The sequence below is a fragment of the Etheostoma cragini genome, chromosome 18, assembly GCF_013103735.1.
Source record: "Etheostoma cragini isolate CJK2018 chromosome 18, CSU_Ecrag_1.0, whole genome shotgun sequence".
Classification (NCBI taxonomy): Eukaryota; Metazoa; Chordata; class Actinopteri; order Perciformes; family Percidae; genus Etheostoma; species Etheostoma cragini.
The window spans coordinates 10350217-10374273 of NC_048424.1; the positions used below are offsets into that span (position 1 = coordinate 10350217).

At 39.2% G+C, this 24057-nt stretch overlaps 1 protein-coding gene across 1 annotated transcript; it reads right to left on the reverse strand.

Moving 5' to 3' along the window:
* Nucleotides 1-60: 60 nt before the first annotated feature.
* On the reverse strand, nt 61-14783 carry si:ch211-225h24.2 (testis development-related protein). Its single transcript, XM_034900282.1, has 4 exons — nt 14327-14783; nt 8053-8115; nt 3596-3711; nt 61-2587 (listed from the first exon to the last, which is right to left on the reverse strand). Exons 1-4 carry the CDS (start codon nt 14411-14413, stop codon nt 2152-2154), a joined length of 702 nt encoding a protein of 233 aa, XP_034756173.1. The 5' UTR covers nt 14414-14783; the 3' UTR covers nt 61-2151.
* Nucleotides 14784-24057: the final 9274 nt, after the last annotated feature.

A 24057-nucleotide genomic window follows, 5' to 3' on the forward strand; every position in this document is an offset into this window, starting at 1 on the left:
GGTGTAGATTTACTCCAGACTGCAATTTGTTGAATAAAGTAGAGCCAGACAGACTACAGACAGACTAGATCTTTATTCTGCTTGAGAAAATGTGACCAATCTGTTTAGTGAATAAATCCAGGATACAGGCATCTCTGGAAGTGGACTTGTATCTGTGTTCACTTCTGGCTGCAATGAAGCAGACTTTAGTATCAAACAAATTCAGTAAACAGATAAAAACTGAGAAAAAGAAAAGAAGCAAACATCAGTGGCATGACATTTTCTGAAAAATCTTTGTCTCAGTCCTATACGATATACAGATATTCAAATGGAATTGACAAACAGACCAGGTTTATATAACGCAGTGCAAAAACACTTCTGTTGTGGGGAAGCTAACAGCATCCAGTGTATGGAAACCAATTGCTGTATTAAAATGCTCATATCACGCTCATTTTCAAGTTTGTAATTATATTTAGAGGTTATACCAGAAGAGGTTTTTCAGAATGGTTTAATTTTCAAAAAACACCATCTTTTTTTTTGTTCTTTACATTGCTGCAGCTCCTCTTTTCACCCTGTGTGTTGAGCTCTCAGGTTTAGCTGAGTGGAGTATAAGTGAGGCAGCTCACTTATATTCCATCTTTGTTGGAAGTCGCACTTGCGCAGTACCTAGGTAAGGACTGCTAACCAGTCAGAAGCAGAGCATGAGGGTTTACCACACTAGCAGCTAGTTGAGCATTACAACATGTGTTACAAAGTGACCCAAGTGTGTCACTGAAGTAAAGGCTGGACTATAAAAGAGGGTAATACTTTTCTTTAAGGTATCTACATAAGAGTGACATGACACCGGCATGAACACATGACACTGTCATCATGACACAACCATGACCCATAAATCCTAACTATAAACATAACTCGTCATGACAAAACCAAATGACACAAAGATAAGCGTAATTTCATAAACGTTTATGCCTTGTTTATAATGTTTTGACACGTTCATGACAGTGTCATGTCACTCTTTTGTAGATACCTTCAAGTAACGTGTAACCCTATAGAGCTGTTCGGAGCAGTTTGTGAACCGGGTTTTCTGTTGGAGATGGGGTGAACTTTAGGCTTTTTCACTTATTAAACCTATAACATCCACCAAAATGATATACAACACAAGAAAGGAAAGGGAAGGGAAAAAGCATAATATGAGCATTTTAATGGCTGATGCAGCACACATTTATGCTGGGTTGAACCACATGCGTAGACATTGTGATGAGCTCAGCAGTTTTTTGCTCAGCTTTTTGTGAAGATTAAATGTACAAACGCATGATGTCATCTTCTTGATACAAGGCACTTCACAGGTGCATGGATTAACTGCTTTTCTCAAGAAACAAGTATACACAGAGTTTGGCTTGTCATTGTCCTCTTGTCATTACAAATTTAAAAAAATATTCAGCATCGGATTTAAACATTTGGGGTTGCTTAGATTTATTCCCCCCACATATTCACAACACAACAACAGAACTTCAAATCTCATTCTATTATACTAGTATATGCCTGTCTATCAGCAAACCTATATCCTCTCCTTTACCTCTCGTTCACACGCACGCATACAAACACACAGATATTCCAGATCAAATGTATTTCATAATTTGTTTCATGATTGCACAGTATTTTAAGCCAATTTTTTATGAATAAATTACAGATGCTGTAATTGCATAGACAACAAAGAACTGAAAAACAAGTCTTCGGTAGCAGGTTTGCATATTTGTATTGATTCTCTACCACTGACCACAATGATTACATGAAAATCACTCTACTCATTTTTTGGCAATTTAAAATGTCTAAATGGCAGGCCTGTTGATATCAAAGTTAAAATTGTACAGTAGTTTAAGGCTTTTATTTGTTATAATTTACAGTTTATGTCAGTGATTTAAAAGTAGCCAAAAAAAGCCCATTCATAAAACTGACATTTTGTCCTTAAGGTCTTCAAAGCTACAACTATAGGGACAAATGTCATGGGTTATGTTCAGGGCTTTACAACAGCATCTCAATAACAGTTGACATTAACACTGTTTTTGTCCAAAACTAGATAACAGGGACGAGCAGATATTTGGTTCAGGTCTTCATCCTCTTTACTGATGGTACATTGGTGAGGAGGGAGGGGCAAAGAAGGTAAAATGGCTCTTATTTGAACCCCTCCCAAGCACTTTCTGACACAATCCCTCTGCTCATCCTGCTGATGCCAGCCAACTTGACTTTGGCGCGGGCCGTCCACCTGACGGCAGCTGTTGAATCCTTGGAGTCCGACAGATTAGCGTAGCGGGAGGAGTCCTCCTCAAGACCCCGGCCCGTCCAGGCCAGTTCCAACGGGAGGCCTAGAGAGTTGGGGAAGGACACGGGCGAGCCCCCAATCTGGCTCTTGTCCTCTGGGGCTTCGTCGGTCACAGTCTCAGTTAAGTTCTCCAGGTGAGGCGGCTCCCAACCCTCCATCTTCTCCAGTTTTTTGGTGGGGGAGATTTGCCTCATCGTCATGGTAACACTCTCCCAAAAACAGTGGCCCTTGTCTGGCTTGTCCTTCTTTTCCTTCTCCTTCTCCTCCTCCTTGATTTTCTTGTGAGACCTTTAGAAAAAAACAGAAAGAGGGAGAGAAGCATTAACATAAAAGTGGCAAAATAAAATGACCAGTCGACCACTCACATCCTAACTATAAATAGAACTGACTGGATGAGGTACGAGACATCTTAACACTTGGGAGTGGAACTTTCCCTGTACAGAAAGCCATTATATAAGAATTCCCGGTTGTTTGTCACGGAGGGGTGATTGATTTAGATTTTCCTCATGTTGAACAAACATGTTCCACTTCCTCAAGGGGTCTGAAAGTTAATAACTGCTAGCGAATGAAGCTCTGTCCTATATTCAAACAAATACAAGTGGTTGGACATGACCCCATTATTTCTAATCAAGTCTGTAAATATTTTTTTACAACACACTTGACCAGTAACAGCCCCTTAACATATACCAGCAGGTCTGACATTTCCTCATATGCTGGTTGAAATGGGGACCACTTGATACACAGAGGCACTTTTTGTGTCTTCAAATCAACCTGGCAATCAATATCAGTTGTTGTTGTTTTTTGACACATGCAGTAGGACATTTAAAAAAATAAAAAGTGTGAACCAGATGTTTTTCTTCTTTTAGTAGTAATGTCAAAGAGATCTATGTATCAAATACTTTCCCTCAAGATTAAAAAAAGTAAAAAGCTGTAGTCTTTTACAATGAGGGTTTAATTGACACCTTTCCCCCCCTCTTCCATGGGTTAGACCAAGGAAATAAATATATCTAGAACCATATGGAATAAGTTCCCCTTATGTTGATATTTTGGGTATAAGGTAATTGAGGAAATTGTAATGGACAATGAGTTATTGTTTCCAAAATGTCAACCTACTCCTTTAAATATTTTGAAAAGTACTTATTATGAGGAATCTTGTACTGCAACTTTAACTTAGGTAGGTATTTTAATTTTGTTTAAAGTGGACATGGTGCAGCTTTACTGCAACAAACTATGCTGCTACTTGAGGAAGGAGTAACGCGTTGTAATAATAAAGTCACAGTGTGTGTGTATCCTCACCCTCTGCGGTCCGCCAGCTTTACTCCGGTCAGCAAGAAGTGCTCATCATCTTTAGAGGAGAACATCTTCTTCTCCTTCTTCTCTTTCTTGGACATGATCTTTTTCACCTTGGCCTCCTGACAAAAAACGTCACACAAGAGAGCATTTAATTTCGACATGCAGAGCTCAAATGATGACTTGCATCTGTTGCATGTTAGCTTGTTATCTCTGATGCCCATTTGTGAATGTTATTTATGCTTTCCGAACATGGTGAAGTCAAATTCACTGAATTTAGAAAAGCAGCTGTGCGCTCAGATTGATGAAAGTGCACATTTTGAAATTCTGTTATTGGCTCTGAAATACTGAAATGTGCTCTCAATCAAACCTTATTCACCTACGTGACCATCATCCATAGCCACTCTTTTCAAGTTAACAATAGTAATCACTATCATACAGGTAGACAGTTCATTGATTATAATAAAATGTATATTTTATTGCTGTCGGACAAAAGCCTTATATTACATATTCTGTTTTATAGATAGACAAATACAGAGAGAGCATCTGTGTGGCATTTACTTGGCAGTAATGCACGGCACATTCCAGTGGAAGACCCTCCACTCCCTCTGAGACTCCCCCAGGTCTCCCCCGTCACATCAGAATTCCTCCCTGCCCTCGCTGCTTTCCACCGAGAACAAATACCGCCCTCCTCTGCGATTATAAAACAAACCTTTGGCTCAGTTTGTCGCCGTGATCAGGAAGAATTGCCAATGTCAACTGTCAAGGCCTTTGCTTAGCATCACTGTTGACAAAACATTCTCAGAAGTCCCAACATCATTTGATGAATGTATCTGACCTTGGCGACCGTCGTAACTGCTTCTTTTGTTTCTATTTCCTTTTCTATCGAGGAGGTGCTCGTTTCAAAGGTCTGCATGTATGAAAAACACAGACATAACACTTCTCTGCTGAGGATGTGAGAACAGCTACGACAAGCAAACAACTAGCTAGACATGAAAACAGTCATCTCTTAAACCAAACAGGAACACATACAATAAGATATGTCATCAGGTCTGAGATCAAGCTTCACAATGTCACAATTCAGATAACATAAATGTATACAGAACTGTTCGTTCTACTTACATTTCATCTAACACACACACATACACACACACACACACACACACACACAGATTACTCATAATCTCTTCTCATATTCAAAACTATGTGACATTTGATGGATTTGCAAAGACTTTGCTCACTGAAGCTGATAAACGAATCAAATCCTTCTTGTCTCACTTCTCATCATCATGAACATACCTTTGTGCAAGAACGCTACTAGTTTCTTGGAATTTATTGCCATCAAAAAATATTTACAAAACCTTCGTCTCAGCTATTTCAACACCCTGTCTCTACTCTTTCTGTCTTATTCCTTGCTCTGCTTCTTGTTTCCTGTGTGCCGTCAAGTGTAAACCGTGGATTAAATTTGCTGTAGTTAGAGCTTTGCAGTAACAGAAAACCAGAGATGCCAACCCTGATTGTGTGTGTGAGAGAGCGTGTGCGCACTGTATGTGCATGCATGTGTGCACATACATAAGCCTGACTATTCACCATTCTCTTCAGCATTGACCTCCAGGCCTCTAGATCCAAAGCAGCTCAGTGCCCAGTAATCTCTCCGACCAAAAGGTAGGTAAACCAAGCAGCTCACTGAGGCTCGCTGTGTGGGGGAGCTTTACCTACAGTTCCATGCCTGGAAGAACAATAGAGCTCTTATTGGACTGAATTCCTCCATTCATACCCAAGAGTTGAAAGCTGGGAGATTAGAAAGGCATTTAAATTTGGAAATATTGCTTATTGTGGTTATTAGACACAATGCAGTATAAACAGTAAACTGTAGATCGTAAACCAGCAAATTGTCTATTTCAAGAAGCTTGGAGCAGCAAATGTTTGGTATTTCTGTTTGATTAATGACTTGAAGAAATAGTAACACTGACCATATTTGCGTTTTTGCAAGAGTTAGGTTAAGATTGTTTATGATTGACGGATATAAGACGGAAATCACTCTCATATCCATCCACTTATTTTATAATGCTACAGTCTGCGTGGGAAACAGCTAGCTTAGCTCTATCGGAAGGTAACAAAATCCACCTACAAGCAACTCTGACCTCACCTAACTATCTCGTTTGTTATATCTGTAAAAAAAAACAAAATTTTAAAACGTTGTGGTTTACAGGGTGTTAAGTGCCAGCCAATAGGTCTTTTTTTAAATAAGTCCTTTAGGACATGTTTTGCAGTAAAGCTTGATGACTTTTAAGTTGGATAATTGGCAAAACAACACTGTAAAATGAACATGGAATTACAGTGAAAGGTAACCTCCACTTCCAGGACTCCATGTCCTGAAAAAATTGTAGCCTTCCACGGTGTCAGAGCAGTCTTTGGCTATTTTCAGCATTGTTTTTCTCCCATAGTGATTGTTCCCATCCAATAGGACCAGCTCCTCGAAAGAATGCTGCGTTTCCTTCCCTTCTCCAGCCCAGCCTACCCTGTCCTCACAAACAGGACAGGTCTTGAAATATGTCCTGTGAACTAAGTCACCTACAGTAGCCATACATGCAGTAGGAAGGCGGCCAACACTCTACATGGTTCAGAAGAGTTCAAACACGACCACACCTTTGAGTAAAGACTTGTTGTCAGTACAGATCAGGAGATGTGACATTTTGACCATGGACAAAGCACATAATCACACAACAAAGTACACAATCTCTCTCTCTCCCTCACAACACACACACACACACATACACACACACATACACATACACACACACACACACACACACACACACACACACACACACACACACACACACACCGATAACCCTAATTGTTTAGGGTGGGCATAGCTGCAGGCAGTTGCCTGAACACACTAAAAGGCCAATTGAAAAACCTCCATCTTAAAGGTCCTATGACATGCTGCTTTCTGGATGCTTTTATATAGGCCTTAGTGGTCCCCTAATACTGTATCTGAAGTCTGGGGGGCAAGGTGGGGGCGGAGATGGAGGGGTTGTTGATGGGGTTGTGGCCTTGACCAACTGCCATGCTTTGCTTGTTTGCAAGCCATGATGTCTCTCTCTTTCTCATGGGCGGGCCAAATTCTCTGGGCGGGCAAAGCAGAGAAAGGGGAGGTAACCTTGCTCCTTATGATGTCATAAGGGGAAGATTCCAGATCGGCCCATCTGAGCTTTACATTTCTAAAAGGCAGAGCAGGATACACAGTGGTCGGTTTAGTGCAAAGCTAGCACATATGTTTCAGTATCTAATAAAGGTGCATGGACACCAAAAAACATTATTACAGTTGTCTCTTAAAAGGTTTTAAGAGATATTTAGTTCAAGCTGGATTTTGAAGCTGACACAGAATAGGTCATAATTTTAACATTATTTCATATTTATTTATTTGAAAAGAGCTATTTTGTAACCAGTTGTTATTTTATTTCAAAAGTTGTTTTGTACCATTGAGGCATAATGAAGCATGTTCATTAACCTCTGAAAAGCCTGTCTGAATTTGTGTGTTGTGTGTTGAAATCAAAATATGGTCACCCTAGTTTAGCTAACCATGTTATTTGGTCATTCAGTCAGACGTTATTGCCATAACTTTTAATCATTTGAGATACGTTGTGAAATTTAATTTAAAAAATATTTTACATCATCTTAAAAGGGTAATATACTAGCAAGCTTACTTTAGCTTGGTCAGTTGGTTGCATTTGCTACGTGAAACCTGCCAGTTACTGAGCATAAATACTTTATATCAATATTCTTGGTAAACAACTTTATTTATTGTTATACTGAAAGTCACTGAACCTCAATTTTCTGTAACAATCCGTCATTGCAAGTGCAAATTCTCCCAAATAAATTTGATGGGTTTGTTTAAAACTTGTATGATCATATTTTTAACAGCACGCAGATTTCAGCAATTAACATGGTGAATACAACGTTATTACTGACCACAATGATCCTTTAAATCTTGACCCTAAACTACAGAAACCTCATTCCACTGTTCCAAACTGTAGGTTTTAGGATCAGGATAACAGTGCACGTACTACACAAGCATCCGTGATCCGTCATAACAAAAACAGACAGTCGTGGTGTTTACAGATAAACACAGCAGTCATCTGACCCTCCTGCTTTACCTCAGCTGTACCGTGAACCACTTTGTGGCCATATGACAAGAAAAAACTTCTTGTGCATGTGAGTTTATTGGGGGTGATGAGTTATCAAACAATCTGATGTTTTGGGTGACATAAGACTAGTTACATTAAATAGGCATTATTTTGGACTTGTGCATGTGTGTTCGATCAATGTGTGAGGAAATAAGAGTTGGATGAGTGCATATCTTAGGAGATAACTGTGTAAAAAAAAAACATTTGCAAGCAAATAGTGTGTATGTGTCTGTATTAGGTCAGAATTAGCTGGGACGGTGTGCTGTTTACCTTGGATACTGCAGTGACAGCTTCCTCCTCCTCTTCCTCTTCCTCTCCTTCTATGTCTTTGTCCTGTAACACACAAATACACACACATACCCCAGCAGTGAGTTAACATGGATAGCAACCCCCAAACACAAACACCATCCCCACACTGCGGCACAGACGTGTGTGTGTGTGTGTGTGTGTGTGTGTGTGTGTGTGTGTGTGTGTGTGTGTCTGTCTGTTTGTGTGTGTCTGTGTGTCTCTCTCTCCAAACGAGAGGGCAACTTTCTTCAGAAGTGTAATATAAACAGAACGCTGTGTTTGGAGGGCGAGATGGAACGGAGAGGCTGAGGGGTAGCAGCTGAAATCAGAGGGCAGATTTAAACAAAAGAGAAAGAAAATAAATGCATGACCTATTGCCTCAACAGTACATGACACTATTTGAGTATCCTTTATAAGTGGAGCTATTTCAGCTCTATTGTGCTTCAGTCAACAGGCTTTCTTCCCATGTTTTTCATATATCCTTTGTATAATGTCTCTGTAGTTTAATTAGGGCCCTAGTGCCAACAGTGGCAAAGGCCCTATTGAAACTGAAGGAATTTTGATTCTTTTTTTTAAATTCTGTAATGAATTGCCTTTTTGGGGATCTTATCATAGTCAAAAACTCACCAAACTTTACACACGCATCAGTCCTGTAATTTTAAGGGTTTCAGGAATAGGCGCACAAAATTGCCTACAAACTTTAAAAACTGAGCCTCTCCGGTACGTTTAACGTAGAATGACAAAAGGTGGTACACATACAGTATGTAGCATGTCAAGACGTACAAAAAAAGCAAATTGGAGCCATACCCTAAACCCAACAGAAAGGCATTTTTAATTGAAAGTTTAGAAATTAGTCCAATTTTGGCCATTTCCACGTCGTAACAAACTCCTCCTGGAGATTTCATTTGATCCACTTACAATTTGGTTTGTGCCATTTTAAGAGGAAACTTTACTAAAAGAAAAACTTTTCGTCATACAGCATGGCCATGGTGGGGCGGCTATTTTGTGTGTTTTGCCATCAAGACAGGAAGTGGGTTTTGTGCATTTCACCATCAAAACAGGAATGTACAGGAAGTGTACATTATCCAATTGGCTCAAAACTGTCCAACAAAGAGTCCAACCCTGTAGCATCTTAACACCGTAAAGATGAAAAGATATTAAAAGAAAAACCTTTTGTCAAACGGGGTGGATGTGGCAGGGCGGCCATTTTGAGCATTCATCAATGAACGAAGAAGTTGCTGTAACATTAGTCTACATTGTCATATCTGCCCCAAATTAACAAGTGTCCAGGCCTGAGGACATCTACAGGCCAAAATTGACTTTTGGTCATAGCGCCCCTGCTGGCAACAGGAAATGCGCCTTATCAAACATCATCCGATTTACATGAAACTTATAATGTGTGCTCGGCATGTGATACTGAGCCGCCCCCTATAGTTTAACCATGCCCATGAACGTAGACCCCCCCCCCCCTTTTATGGCTTTTGAACCGTTTAAGGTAGAGTCTTGTGTGAGGTATCATTTAACTCAGCAGAGAGTTCCTTCTTCATTGGTGATGGTTTGGCCCGCCCCCTATGCTTAAGCCACGCCGCTTTCATAACCGGTGACCCATTTAAGATAACGTCTTGTTGACGTATCATTGAACTCGGCAGAGAGTTCCTTTTTTATTTGTGATGGTTTGCAATGTCCAACAAAATACACAGGCACATGGAGCGGTGTCCGCCAGCAATCCCAACACCCTTCCAACAGCTTTAATTGTTTTTTTATTATTTTATGTGAATGTACTTTGTTTTGATAAGACAGAGCTGTAGGACTGAAACTTGTCAGTTGGACTTGAGTTGGATGGAAGTGTTGTGAGAGAGATAGTATATTTACAGTGTAAAACAACAGTATACATCCTTCCTCTTAAAATAATTTAGCAAATTAAAACTTTTATTTATAATATACGTTTTATTACAACTGCCTTGAACCTAATTGAAACACGGGGACTAATCCCCAAAAAGTTATTTTTGTTTACTTGGCAGATTATGATTACTACTCCTAAATACAGACAGATTAATTCTGTGCAAAGGGCTCAGCCAAAACAAGATATTTTCACATATAATTAAATGACTAGTTACTTATAACCCTCATCCTGCCACCTCATTAGAGTATCCTTAAAGTTAATGTATCCTGGATTTATATGTCCATTATCAAGAATACTCATAAACATGATAACACACATTCATCAAGCATGTATATAACCTTTACTGAAATGTATCTTTGTCATCGACTCATGTCTTTGGCTGTATGACTTGACTTGGACTTGCTCCAAACATCTTAAAAATATTACTAAATCAAAAAAAGAGGGCAGCAAGAAGCCATCAGACGTGCAGCTGCACATGGGATTACTATTGTAGAGCCAGGATTTCTATATATGATCAAAGCTGTAACATGGAGTTGTTAACATCTAACAACTCCATGAGACAGAGAGCAATAGAAGGAGAAAAAGTGGTTGGACATGTCTGAGCAAAGTCTGCTGTGTCTCCACCACCTGAGCCGATCAAAGACACACTCTCTCACACACAACCTGATTGCTGACTGTTGTTGGAGCGTAAAAGCATTAACAGCTTGGAACAGAGGGAAAGAGTAAGGGGAGGGGAAAGAGAGTGGTGTTTGGGGAGAAAAAAAGAGCTCTGCTTTTGCACCTCAGGGGGTCATTCTTTCTGTTTGCCTCTCTCTCTTTGACTGTTTCTATGTGCAAGTGTGTAAATGTTACCCAGTGTTGTCCTTAAAAAAGCCAGATTACTATGCACTTAAGACACACAGTGAATTTAAAAAGTGCCAACAGTAGACCTGCTTTCCAAAAGGCAACAGTAAGCCTAATCCACATTTTCCAAGACCAGGTTGTCGAAAAAGTATTTTTGCCTGCAGTATGTTTCACCAAACATTTGACCAAATACTGTATATTTAAGTAAATATGTCAACGTTGACCAGAGTTAGATGAAAAGATTGCTACCGCTCTCATATCTGAGTGCTAAATATGAAGCTATACAACCAGGAGATAGTTAGCTATGAGATCAGAGCCAAGCTAGCTGTTTTCCCGTTTACGGTCTTTGTGCTAAGCTAACGGTCTTCTAGCAGCAAATTCATGTTTAACAATAATAATCATATTTTGAAAGTCAAAATATTGTTTTAAATTTAAAAAAGCTTCAGGCCCCATTTTTTTTTTACATCATAATGATTTGGTTTGAACGTGTAAGACAAAACTCACAAACGTTTGATTTCCACAATTTTAACCTTAAACCCTTCCTTCAATAGATGATCCACACAGCTTTACCTTTCTTTTCCCGTGCACCTAATGATTTACATGTGAGGCTGTCTGAAGTTTTTGCTTAGACCTGATCTGTCCTCTCATGATCCCACTTCACAAAGGGGGCCCCTACGGTGGTATTAGAGTGGTGTTAATAAAGTATTAAGTGTGTTACCCCTTTAAGCCATAGACAAACAGGCACATGCCGGCTCCCAGCTGCCTCTTGCAGCCTGTTGAACTTCAATAGAGAGGGAGAGAAAGCAAGCTGCGGCACAGAGCCTGCACTGTAGTCGCCCTAGAGCACTGTGGAGGGAGGACAGATATTAATTTCCCCTTCTTTTCCTCTGTGCGTCTATGGATGTGTTATCCCTTTATCATACTTGTCTGTCTCTATCTGTCTGCCTGCTGGTTTCTGTCTGTGTCTGTCTGTATGGGTGACGATGATGGTTGCGACATACGACATGAAGATCATCAGTTTTGCCATTACAGAGATAACAATAAATAAGTGCAAAAGAAACTTGACTGTACTAAGTACAGAAAATACTACTTTGTACATTCTGTACATAGGCTTAATTTCATTATTTCATTGGTATGTCTGAATCTGTCTCAATTCACACTTTAACAGTCTGAATATCTTTGGTGACTTGCTGATGCAGAGATGCTCCAGATAATCTATCTTTTGCCCTCTCTGCTTCACTTAGTTCAGACAGTTAGAGGACTGAAAAGTCTGAATATCCACACTGTTATCATAACTCTTTATCCTTGCTTCATCCTGTATCACTTCTAGGCTGGATCTGCCTTTTCACTGTGTTCACATTTTATGAGCCGACCCCTGACCTCTACATGTACTTAATCACCATGCCGACTCGCGGAGACCTCCCTGATGACTTTCCCAGGAATCTGAGGAGAAGTTACAGCCCTGATCTCTGATCAGCTCTTATCATCTAAAGAAGTTCACTACTGGAGACGGAGTCACAAACTGAACTCAAAGCAGTTCTTTGGAGGTATGGGCCACATGCGTTAGTTCCCAGGCTGTAAGTCAAGAATGGCCAATAAAACCCAGCCAAGGGTCAAAGATCTCCACATTATCACAACAACAGATGTAAAATGCTGGGAAGTGGTGTTGGTTGACCTTCCCAATTGCCTACTACATTTAATATTTATAAATCCCCCAACTGCTTAATGGCAATACACTGTACACAAGCACTGGATAGTTTACGTTTAAAAATGAATGATGTTTAAAAACTTTTTAAATAATTTTCTTCTCCGTTAATTTGACTGAATATGTAAGTGGACTGTTTTTATACAACGCTTTTCTAGTCTCAATGACTACTGAAACACTTTTATAGGATCCATTCACCATTCACACACTGTGCCCCAGGCTGCCGTACAAGGTGCCACCTGCTCATCAGATAAACACTCACACACATTTACACTCCAATGGCGCAGCATCGGGGGCAATTCGGAGTTTAATGTCTTGCCCAAGGGCACTTCCACATGGGACTGCAGGGCCAGGAATGAAACTGCCAACCTTCTAATTGGCAGGCGACCGCTCAACTACTGAGACACAGTCTGACTCAATTCTTAAGAACACTACGCTCAATGAAGACAATGTCACATTCACAATTTGACAACAAATCCTTCCCATCAGACTCAAACTTTCTTTCTAGTTTCCTCCTACTCTGGTTCCTCATTGTTGGCATAACACCACGCTGGCTTGCACCACAAAACAGATCAGTGAAACAATGTCACACATTTTAAATGGCTGTGATCCTTAAAAAGAAATGTACCTTGCACATCATGACAGAATAGTGGACCTCATAGGAAAGGACACAACAAACAATTGTCCAAGCTCAGGGAGAATGTACAAGCATTGCTGTGTCAAACCTTTCATGTTTAATCTCTGCGATAGTAACTCAGGAACTTTTTTACATCTTTCTGGTATTACACCAGATGTTGTAGTGGTCAAATAAAAGTGTTTTTTCTAGAGGTAGTCTGCACATTTGATTCTGACCAACATCATTTAATGCCAGCTTCTCCTAAATACCATTTCACAGCTGAATAGGTGAACGCTACTTGTTTTTCATTTGGCAGCCTAAGACCCATTTACATGCTTGTTCTAAGGGGCTTTAACAACTCGGGATGCCTAAAAAAGGGTCTAAACTGCTTGAAAAGTACTGTGCTGTCTCTGCTGTCATTGGCTTATCACTGCTCATGCTCTATGATGTCCAGCACCTTGACAGAGCCCAGCTGCTGTTAAAGTCCTGATACAAAGGCTCATAGACCTCACACACTCACCTGAGAAATGTAGATTTGTGTGAAAGAGCGTGTTTGTTTGTGCGTGTGTGGGTGTGTGTGTGTGTGTGTGTGTGTGTGTGTGTGTGTGGTGGATAATTCTTTTTCCAATGTCACGATTTACAGGTTCAAAATTGACACATTTAAATCTAAAAGTCTTTCTACTCCTAGATGGATTTATGTTGTCTCTGGATTTCTTTCATTCTTCATTTGTAACACAATTTTATTCATGTAATATTCACTAAAACTGTTTTCACTTTAAATATATATAGTTTTGCTGTCTCCATGTAAAATATGTTAGGATTGTTTTTTGTTCTCTCTAGGGAGACAATGAGCTAACTCTTCTTTGACCTTTCAGCATTTTCTGTCACTTTCCTTCTCAGCTGACAGGAACTTGAGCACTTGTCCAAAAAAAGAAATCTATCAGAATGATCTGATCTTTTAAGCTGTTTCCAAAACTAATTCTGGTGAAAACTGTGGTTAACAACAGGTTTTGGCCCTGTTTTGATGTTCAGCCCTTGAGCCTCATTCTGGCACTTAACAAGTGGAATAATACGTTCTAGTAGAGTAACACCTGATTCTTTTTCCATGTTTTAACCATGTTCCTTTTGGAAAGAAAAACAACATAAGTGACGTTCATTGTTAGCGGTGAATTGCCATCAGTCTCTTTACCTTGTAGGAGTGATGATAGTGCCAGGACATGTCGTCTTCTTCTGACGCATAATCCACCAGCACTTTACTCTTACTTTTCTTGAACATATCTCCACTTTTCGCTGAAACAAGCCGCCTTGATCGTTAAAATAAAAGTTGCCTTCTTTGGTCACAAATCTGGATTTCACACCAAACCGTCTGGTCCCGTTTTGTCCGTTTTCTGTGGAGATGGCAGCAACGCACCACCGCAGCGCGTTCCGCTCTTTTGGTTATTTCTGCAGCCGCAGATCCTGGAGACGTTCTCGGAACACAGGTCATTCATTCATAAAAGTGCCAGTAGTGCACAAATTGAGCTATTTTTCTTTTAAACTCACTCTTTTGGTTTTGACTTGTGTTTGGTGCGTTTTTACGCAGGCTCGGACACCTGGATCTCAACCCGTCGCTCCTCCCACAGTCTCCCCGCTGTTCCAGTTCGTTGAAGTGGAAATGGTAGAAGGAGGAAGGGGTCATACGTCTCATCTCTGGCCAATGCAAGCATTGAGTTACGCATTCATACAGAATAAAGTAACTTTTTCACATTCTGGATGACATGAAGAATGGAAAAACACGGAACGGATATTTGGAAGTTGTTGACTGAGCAATTGTATTTAAAATAGATAAATCCGTTTTTGTTGAATCATATCTGACCTTATTCATTAGTGGAAGAAGTATAATAGATACTTTACTTCAGTAAGTAACAATACAACAAGTAAAGTATCCTCAAGCAAAAAGCTTATAGAAATCCTTTTCAGCTAAGTTAAAATAAAAAAAATTAAAAGTATGTATCATGTATCTTGCCTGATGGTATCATATAATTATATAGAGATAATATATCCTTCGGATTATTATTGTACAGAAATATACATGTACAGTATTGATATATAGGCTACAATCTTATTCTGCAAAATAACTAGCTGTCAGAGTAAAGTAAGTGGTAATAAATATTTCACTCTGAATCGTAATCGCCCTACTTATATCTAAATGTACATTTAGAAATTGTCTTGCCATAGTTATTTCTGGTCGGTTGGACCAGGAATCCTGGAAAGATTAAAAGGAAATCTGGGCGCAATTTTTTCTTTTCTTTGTTTAATCAAAAACACAGAAAAACACACAGGCACCACATCAAATTTTAAATCTAGCTCTTGTTTTTTTTTCATTGCAGTCAAATAATGTGTAGAAGTATTAAAATGAGTTATTTAGGTCAAAGCTTTTCTCTCCCGAATCCTTGCAGCTTTCAGGGACTAAAACAATTCTTCAGTCAGTTTGAAGTCCTTGACATGAAAGAAACTAGATGGTTTGATTTAATCTTATCTTTTTGTTGAAGGCCAATCCCGTATTTACTACAGACAAAGACTGGTTGTTGAATAAAATAAAACCCAAAGTTTACAGTCAAGGTTGTGAGTTAGACTACTCAGTTATTTTTCCTGTTTGAAGCAGATATGTGAGAATAATGTGTTATACAGACAGAAGACAGGACTTTTTGGATTCAGTTATGTATTTCATTAGGAAATGAAATATCTCTCTCTCTGTGTCTGTCTCTCTCTCTCTCTGTCTCTGTCTCTGTCTCTCTCTCTCTCTCTCTCTCTCTCTCTCTCTCTCTCCCCCATTCTAAGACCTGATGCCAGAGGAAACAAATGCCACATTATGCTGTCAGGCTGACTTCTTAAAATAGCCACAGTTTAGCGCCTGTAAGACCACTCACCTGATTCAAAGGTTCTGAAAATCCCATTTCCATATCTACTTTAAGAATGAGGATTGGGAATTAGGACTGTGGATTGTTAGATGTCTAAGAATTTACAGGAAAAACCGAAAGAAAAACACTCAGATTGTTTTTCAGAATTTAACATATTTTCTGCCCAGAAAAGGTTTAGAGGTGTTATGCAATATTCCCCTCAGTCTATTTTTAAAATCTATACTGAAAACAATGCTTAGCTCTAGAGCACTGTTTTAGTTTGTGATGTTAATTTATGTGTCTTTGTGCAACAAGCTCTTTGTTCAGTAGTGTTCATAATTAATTACTTTTGTGTGGTTTGGTGTCAGCCCTTCATTTGCACCAGGTGACACAAGCTATGATTGGCTGTTAGGACGTGTCCACCAACTGTCAACAGGCACGCCAGTGACTTTTGACCACTGAGGTCATCAGTGGGTCAACTGTTCATTTGAGACACTTTCTACTACTTGTGTTCCCACAGTATCTCTACAGTGGTTATTTACAGTATTAGTGGCCCTGGTTACCAACATGTATGCATGTGTATGTGTATGTCACCATTCAATCATCTTGGTTGTTTTTGTCCTAAAATTACTGTTAATCCTCACATGGACGCCCGTTCTACCAACTGAGCTATCCAGGAGCCCTACCATATGGCTTTGAAATATTTGTAATATTTTTCAAAATACAGACGATAAGAACCTATCAGCCAAAGCAATTGTCCTGGGGGCCCCAGACTGTGCTTTTTACCATTCTCCCTTTGAAACATCCATATCCCATTACCTCCCTGAACTGCAAAGATAGCCCTTACCAATCACTTACAATGTTAGTTTGGCATCAAGAGACACACATGACCTTGAAACATAGGTATGATCCCACAGACAAACACGGGCCCCCAAAGACTCCAGGTTTGCATTGTGGCCATTCTTTTGTTTGTTTTGCACCACTAGTTTCATTAAATGCCAAAAAGGATTGAGGCCTCAAGGCAGCACATACTCTTTTTTACCTTTATTTTAAGGCCCTCATGGTGCATGTTTACCAAAAGTAGTTATACCATGGTTCCATAGTCATAGTTGTTGATAAACACATTAATAAACAATTAGACCTGGTCATAGGATGTTATAAACCAGTTTTTAATATTTATAAACTGCTTATGAATGCTCAATTGGGAAACTTATCATAAGTGTATCCTAAAAAGTCTGTAAGTGCCCAGGTGCCCAGAGGGTTAATCAATTAATGCTTATCAATTAGAGCATGTCACAATGTGTCACTGCAGGTACTGTATGTATATGTGTGTGTGTGTGTGTGTCTGTGTGTGTCTGTGTGTGTGTGTATATATAAGTTACTCCTACGTCAGCTATTCTGTTAATTAAGACATGAGGTCAGGTCCAACAGGGTCACAAAGTCACACATGAGAACAGAACTGGGATTATCCAACCTGCTTTATTGTCTCACATGGACATATATGTACTGTACAGCTTAGACTAGGCTTGAAGGATGTGTAGGGCAGTGTGCTTAATTTCTTATTTGCATAACAGTGTTTTTCAAGAGATGCTAGAACATTAGAGAAGTGGCAGAAAATGCAGTGCTAATGTGGTTCTTGTAGGTCACAGCGTCTTCTTAATCTTTAATTAAAGAAGTGCATGGAATGGTGGACCCAAGTGCAGAGAGGAGGAGGCAAAAGTTGAGTTAAAGGGTTTATTAAAATAAAAAGCAAAGAAACAAGTGGAAAACATCAGGTAATGATGGGAGCGGGAAAAACACAGGAAATAAAACTAAAGATAAGATAAGACAGAGACCCAGACTTCAAAATAAAACAGGAAACAGAACATATAGAAGACCAGACCAAAACTAACACCATACCATAATCACAAGACGCGACAGTAACCCGGCTTAGAAATAAACACAAGACACCAAACCACAACCGTTTCGTATTAACAGTGGCTTACCAACAATTTTATATATATATATATATATATATATATATATATATATATATATATATATATATATATATACAGTATATATAGTGTGTCACACTTAGTACTTACAGTCCATCAAGATTTTTGACCTCTGAATGCAAAAAGTTGTTAAAATATTATTTATCTCAAAGTGATCAGTCCTGTTGTGGTTCCTCAGCAAACAGAAGAAGCCAGCTGAGAATAAACATGATCAACAACTATCTGACAAGATACACAGGTCGCAGGGTTCTCCTGCACAAAGCCACGGGACTACATCAAAACTGTTTAGCCAAGAACAGAGATTAAAGCTTTAATTATGTTCGCAGGCAACTCTCAAAGATGTTCCTTCTGTTCTGTTCCGGTCTGCGTGTGTAGTTTTAACAAACAGTTGGTATCTAGGAGTGACTTAAAACGTCTCAATAGAATTTAAAACACTGTCTACATTTGAGGTGTGCTTGTTCATTTTCTTACAGAGTTTTATCTGTGAAGATTGCAGAATATGTTCATGTCTAATTATTTTGAGGCTTTCTTTAATCTAAGTTTTAAATCTTCCATAAGATCAGGCAAGAAAGCTCAGAGAAACTAATTTAGTACGTAGATCACGAGTGGGAGTGGTTTCCACAGGAGACATTTTACTGCAACTAGTGAATGCAATTTGTGAAGAAAGTGAGGTGTGAATGCTGTATGCTGAAAGGCTGACGCTACACTGAATTCCTGGCTTGAATGTTTTGCACATATAGATTGTTCTTAAACATTTTAACACATTAAGACAGCAGTTTAAGGAAATATTATTTTGAAGTGACTTATTCTTCTTATTAGGTTTACTTGGTTAAAATGGTTCTTGGTAAATAATAATAAAAAATACTCATCTTTCTCTCTGGTCGTGCTAACAATGGTCTTTTCTGTTGTTCTCATTAGGTCTTTAAACTTCATCTTTCTGCCAGAAAAGGAATAGGGGGGAACAGAATGTGAGACTAAAAGTCTCTCCAAGTCAATGGCAAAGGTCAGAGATAGAAACGGTTGGGGTGAGGTGGTGGGAAAGTGAACATCTTGGGGGGTCTTGAAGCTGTAGATCAGGTAGTCTGAGCGTTGGACACTTATGAATTTGAACTGCTGAGTCATTAGTGCAGCGTTAGAACAGGAACTAGAGGAAAATACGTGCTCTTTTACTCATGCAGTTGAGCTTTGAAGCACATTAAACTTTAGATTTCTTTCCATTGGTCCCTCAGGCAATTTTGCATAAGAGTTGGTATTGAATGTCTTTTATACACATGAGGACAATTGTTTTAGTACTTGTAACAGGCTGAACTTAAGTTTTACACTTGGTAGAGAATATTTTTAATATACTTTATCAAAGACTTGTAATGTAGCTCCTTAAGTACCTTCAAAACAAGGTAGTTTTTAGTCACGCCTCATCAATTCTGCACGGCAGACCTAAAATAGATTGTATGTGTCTTGGCAAACACATCTCCTTGTGTTCAATAACAAGCTGCCAGTCAACATCACACATACATACAGCTGTTATTTCCTCTGGTAGTCCACAGATAAGCCAAGAACTTCATAAAAGAATTTCATTGGTTAGTAATGTTTTAGGTCATATGCACGTATCTATAAATGTTTGTTTTTGTGTTTGTGTGTGCATTACAGCACGGAAGGGGACTGCATAAGAACATTAGCTCCTGATAGGTGTATTAGTGAGCCAGAGAGACAGAGAATACGTTTAACACCAGGCTAAGCTCTAAGTTTGAGAAGAGTAATTTAAAGGGAGAAAGAACGTGCTGTGTCACTGAGGACACACACACACACACACACACACACACTCCAACAGACAAATCCACCAGGCTAAAAAAGGAATTGTGCTTTATCATGCCACACCACGTGTGGCATGATAAAGCCAAGTGTTTATGTTTGTGTCTGAATAAAGAGAGAAAGACTAAATGCATACTGTTATGGAATGAAATGTAAACACTATCATAATTTAGAATTGTAAAATCATTGAATGAAAACATATTCAAATAGCCTTGTCTTGACAAGAGTAATGAATGTACTGTTACTTAATTTAGTTTACTCAAAGTAAGATAACTCATCTTCTTACAGTCGGCGCGTCCACATGATACAAGACTTACGTGATTGCACACGCGCCCCCAACCCTCCTCCACATAGTTGCTTGTAGCCAAGGAGAACATGAAGGATTAAAAAACATGATGGGATCTTCGGAAGAGTAATTAACTTCACTTGAGCTTCTGCGTGGGAAAGTCACCGGATAACACAATCTTCTGAAGATAGGGATAGTTTTGTGGAGCTGATAGTCTTAAATAGACTTGTGGCTTGATTTTAAGAGACGTTTATTAACATCTAAAAGTGATGCACTAAAGCTTTAACTATACCTGTCAATGTAAATTGACATGCAATAATTATCTTGGCCACTTGGGGGAAGCAAAGAAAAGTTGTGAACCCAGCATTGACATATTATGTTGACATGGCAAACTTGTTAGAAAGCCGTTGCTCATTAAGCAGTTACGGAGCAACATTATTCTTTATTTTGAGCTGTGGTTCTGTATAGTCCAATATTTAGTCCCTCTTTAAGCTCTGTTTTTGGTTTCCAATATCTTCCCCAGCTAGTCACTATCTGGGTTTGTCTGTTGTTTGGTGCTGGGTAGGTAGTTTACAGCGGGTTAACCAGAGCTTTTTCCTTGAATACAGCTTTGTGCTGCGGCTGAAAACAACACTATGACAGCGGTGAAAGTGAACCAAAACAGTAAAGTTGTTGTCCGGGCAGCTAAACAATGAGTTGAAACTTGCTACAAAACTCCTTAAAGCTAGTGGAGCTGTGGATTCAGGTAATACTTCTCTGTCGGTTCACGCTATGAAGGACCCCTTTCACATTGTCCTATTCTGTTCCCATTGCCATTAGTTACAATGTTATCAAAACATACAGATTAAGCTGCTTTAAATAAAGGAAGTAGTCTTTTGAATACTTTTTTAGTAACAGTTACCTGGTTACATCCTTTATGGCCACACACTGGAGCATCATAAGCATTTTTCAGTATTGGTAAACCTTTCCAACCAGTCTTTCTTGTCCTCAGTGTAGCTCTAAAGAGGTGGCCATTGTTCCTTTATGACAAAGCTTTCTCGTTTCTCAGATTACTGTATTTTAGAAGGGACAGTGGTTAAGGGCATGTTGGATGAATTCCTCACTCATCATAAATTCTTCATCATCATTCCACTGTAGACCACACAACTTACAAAATAGATCATTTAATGAAGAACATGAAAAAGCTGCAAGCATAAGAGGGACTGTTACAAGTTACTCAACACCTCTGATGATGTTCTCTGAAACAAAACCTTTGCTGTTAACTTTTAGCTCTTGAAAGGGATTTGATATAATGACGTATTGTATGGCCAAGATAAATCCTCTCTATAAGGAAGTCAGAGGTCAAAATCCGCGGAAGAAGAGCCCACTGGAGCTGATAGAGATTCAGTGTCTTGCTCAAAGACACTTCACTGAGGTGTTAGTGTAACTCGATACTTGTCATTGGGGCTTGAACCTGGGACTGCCATTATGTGCTCAATGACACACGGGCACAATGCTTGTTTTCTATGTTACTGTATCAGCGTGTTTGGCAGCTAATCTGTCACCCCTTTACTTTGCCCATATTTCCTGTCCAGCAATGTGTAATGAATTCATTCTTCATTTCCTTTACTTGTAAATAGTTTGCACAACCTGCCTGCTGAAGATACTGTGAGAGGTTGACATGCATTTCTTCATCGTTTTCTGATTCACCTGAAGGCAACTGTTACGGAGACTAACACAGATCTCTGTACATAATACACAAATATATTGGCTACTCTTGGTATTTTCTCTCATTTGATACAGGTATGATACAGTAAGATCCGAATCTAAGAGACAACACTGATGAACACACATATGCATACATACACGGACATACACACACACAAACAGTGTGGGACCTTCAAATACTTTTAAAGAACTTGTGGATGTGTTCCTCGCTCTTTCTCATCCATCTCTTTGATAGCAAAGACATTCAGCTCTCTGTCGTTTGCCGTTAGAGATGGTAACAGGAGCCTCCTGAGGAAAAGTCACTGAAACAGACACACAATGGACCTCTGTGTGCATGTGTGTGTGTGTGTGTGTGTGTGTGTGTGTGTGTGTGTGTGTGTGTGTGTGTGTGTGCTGGAGAGAAGAAATTGTGTCTGTTGTTCACTGACTTCTGACTCCTCTCTTTCCTGAGGAGGCTGGGAACCAGATAAAAAAAGCCCAGGCAAGCAGGTGTGCCTCTCTGCACAAAAGGCTTCTGGCAACCACAGTGATGTTTGTAATGTTTCCAACTTGTGGTCAAAAACCTAAGTTGATCACTGTAAGTCTGTAGGTGTTGGGAGCGTCCGGTATACTGTACACCAAATTTAAAGCTCCTGTTAAATCCAGAGTGGCACAACTGTAACCTTGACTGACTTCTACCTGGTTTAGATTTGGACTTAGCATGACTTGCCAGCAGCTAACAAAGGGGTGCGGATCAACCTGTCATTGTTGAGAGAATGAAACATGAAAAAATACACTTTTTTGTATTACTGTAGTATCTCTTAAAGCAATGTTGATGCATAAAGTTGCCCAAAGTATTGCTCAGTACATCAAGTGATCATTGACTAAGCAGGCTTGCAGTGCGGTTTTATAAAATACTTGATTCTGAAAATAATTGGTTCACTAATCCAATGCCACCGCTTGTGTAGGGGTCAGTCGGTTCATTTCCATCAGTCACATACTGTACATTACGTCCATTTGCACACCCTAATGGATAGTGGAGAGGTAAAGCTCACACTGAGATGTGTTGCCTCACTGTGAGAAAATGGCTTAAAATTTATGCTGACATCTAGAGCATGAAGGAAGTATTTATTTTTTCTCTTCATAGTGTTCTTTAGAAATTCACAGGAGGCACCAGTTGTTTACAATCTTTGTGATTTATTCTTGCATACAGAGTGAGTAAATAATACAAAATAATGCAAGTTTAAAGGTGCTTTGTTGTGCATTTGTAACACTTCACATCACTAAGGCAAAAACAAACAGGATGACCTAGTTTGGCTGTATCTGTATTAGGACAAAGTCAGTAACAAATAAATTGCATCATTGATCAGCTCAAGTCCTAATGCCACCACAACTGAGTTCAACTCACTACACAACCAACATTATATCCACAACTGCAAACTATACAATTTGGTTTCAATACAGACATATGCAAGTCATTAGTATGATATGAATATATCTGTGCCTTTTTCTGATTCAGATTTACAACCTGCAATTAATTCAAATCACATTTACACATAATTAATTAGGGTAAATATCCACCATGTTAAGATAGATTTTATAAGAAGGAGGTTTTTGAGACACCTTATGCATTTGTTCAATTATGAAGACAAACTGTCGTCAACAAAAACAACAACAAAAAACTATGAAACAAGAAAAACTTGCTTTGCAGCAACAATGCAACACCAAAGCAACAATATCATACATTTAAACACAGTGTTCAGTTAGAATCCCAGTTACGGGCTTAAATTACTTACATAACACACACTTGTTCCTCTGTCACACTCGTACGTGCCACCATTTCAGGGTTAGTGAACTCTCTCATATGTAAGTTGGTCTTAAAAAGACATATCGTAAGAGGATCTGCAAGTAATACTTGTATCACTGCACACGCACACCTTGTGACATGCTAATGTTTTCTTATACATTTAAACTGAAGACATGCAGTACCCTGTCTTTTTTTAAACCAGAGCGGCAAATACAATCATCTTTACAATCACATTGTAATGTCGGTGATACATTCATATGCTGTCAAAGTCTTATTCCTTTTATTACAAAGCATTGTGCAGAAGAGATATACAGCAAAAATAAAAAGTCTTCCTGTGTTAAGAGACCATAGTGGTCATTCATCTACATTGTCTGAAGGTGGTCTGCAACTGGGAGAGATCCGGGTGGATTCACTTGTTAGTTCAGGTGGGATCCAGGGTGGCTGTCCTGGTTCCTC

Coding starts and splice junctions, on each gene's coding strand:
- si:ch211-225h24.2 (XM_034900282.1), bottom strand. CDS start 14,413: ATGTTCAAGAAAAGTAAGAGTAAAGTGCTGGTGGATTATGCGTCAGAA. Junction 3,712..8,052: donor CTGTCACTGCAGTATCCAAG/GTAAACAGCACA, acceptor GTTTTTTGTCAG/GAGGCCAAGGTGAAAAAGAT. Junction 2,588..3,595: donor AAGCTGGCGGACCGCAGAGG/GTGAGGATACAC, acceptor TTTTTTCTAAAG/GTCTCACAAGAAAATCAAGG.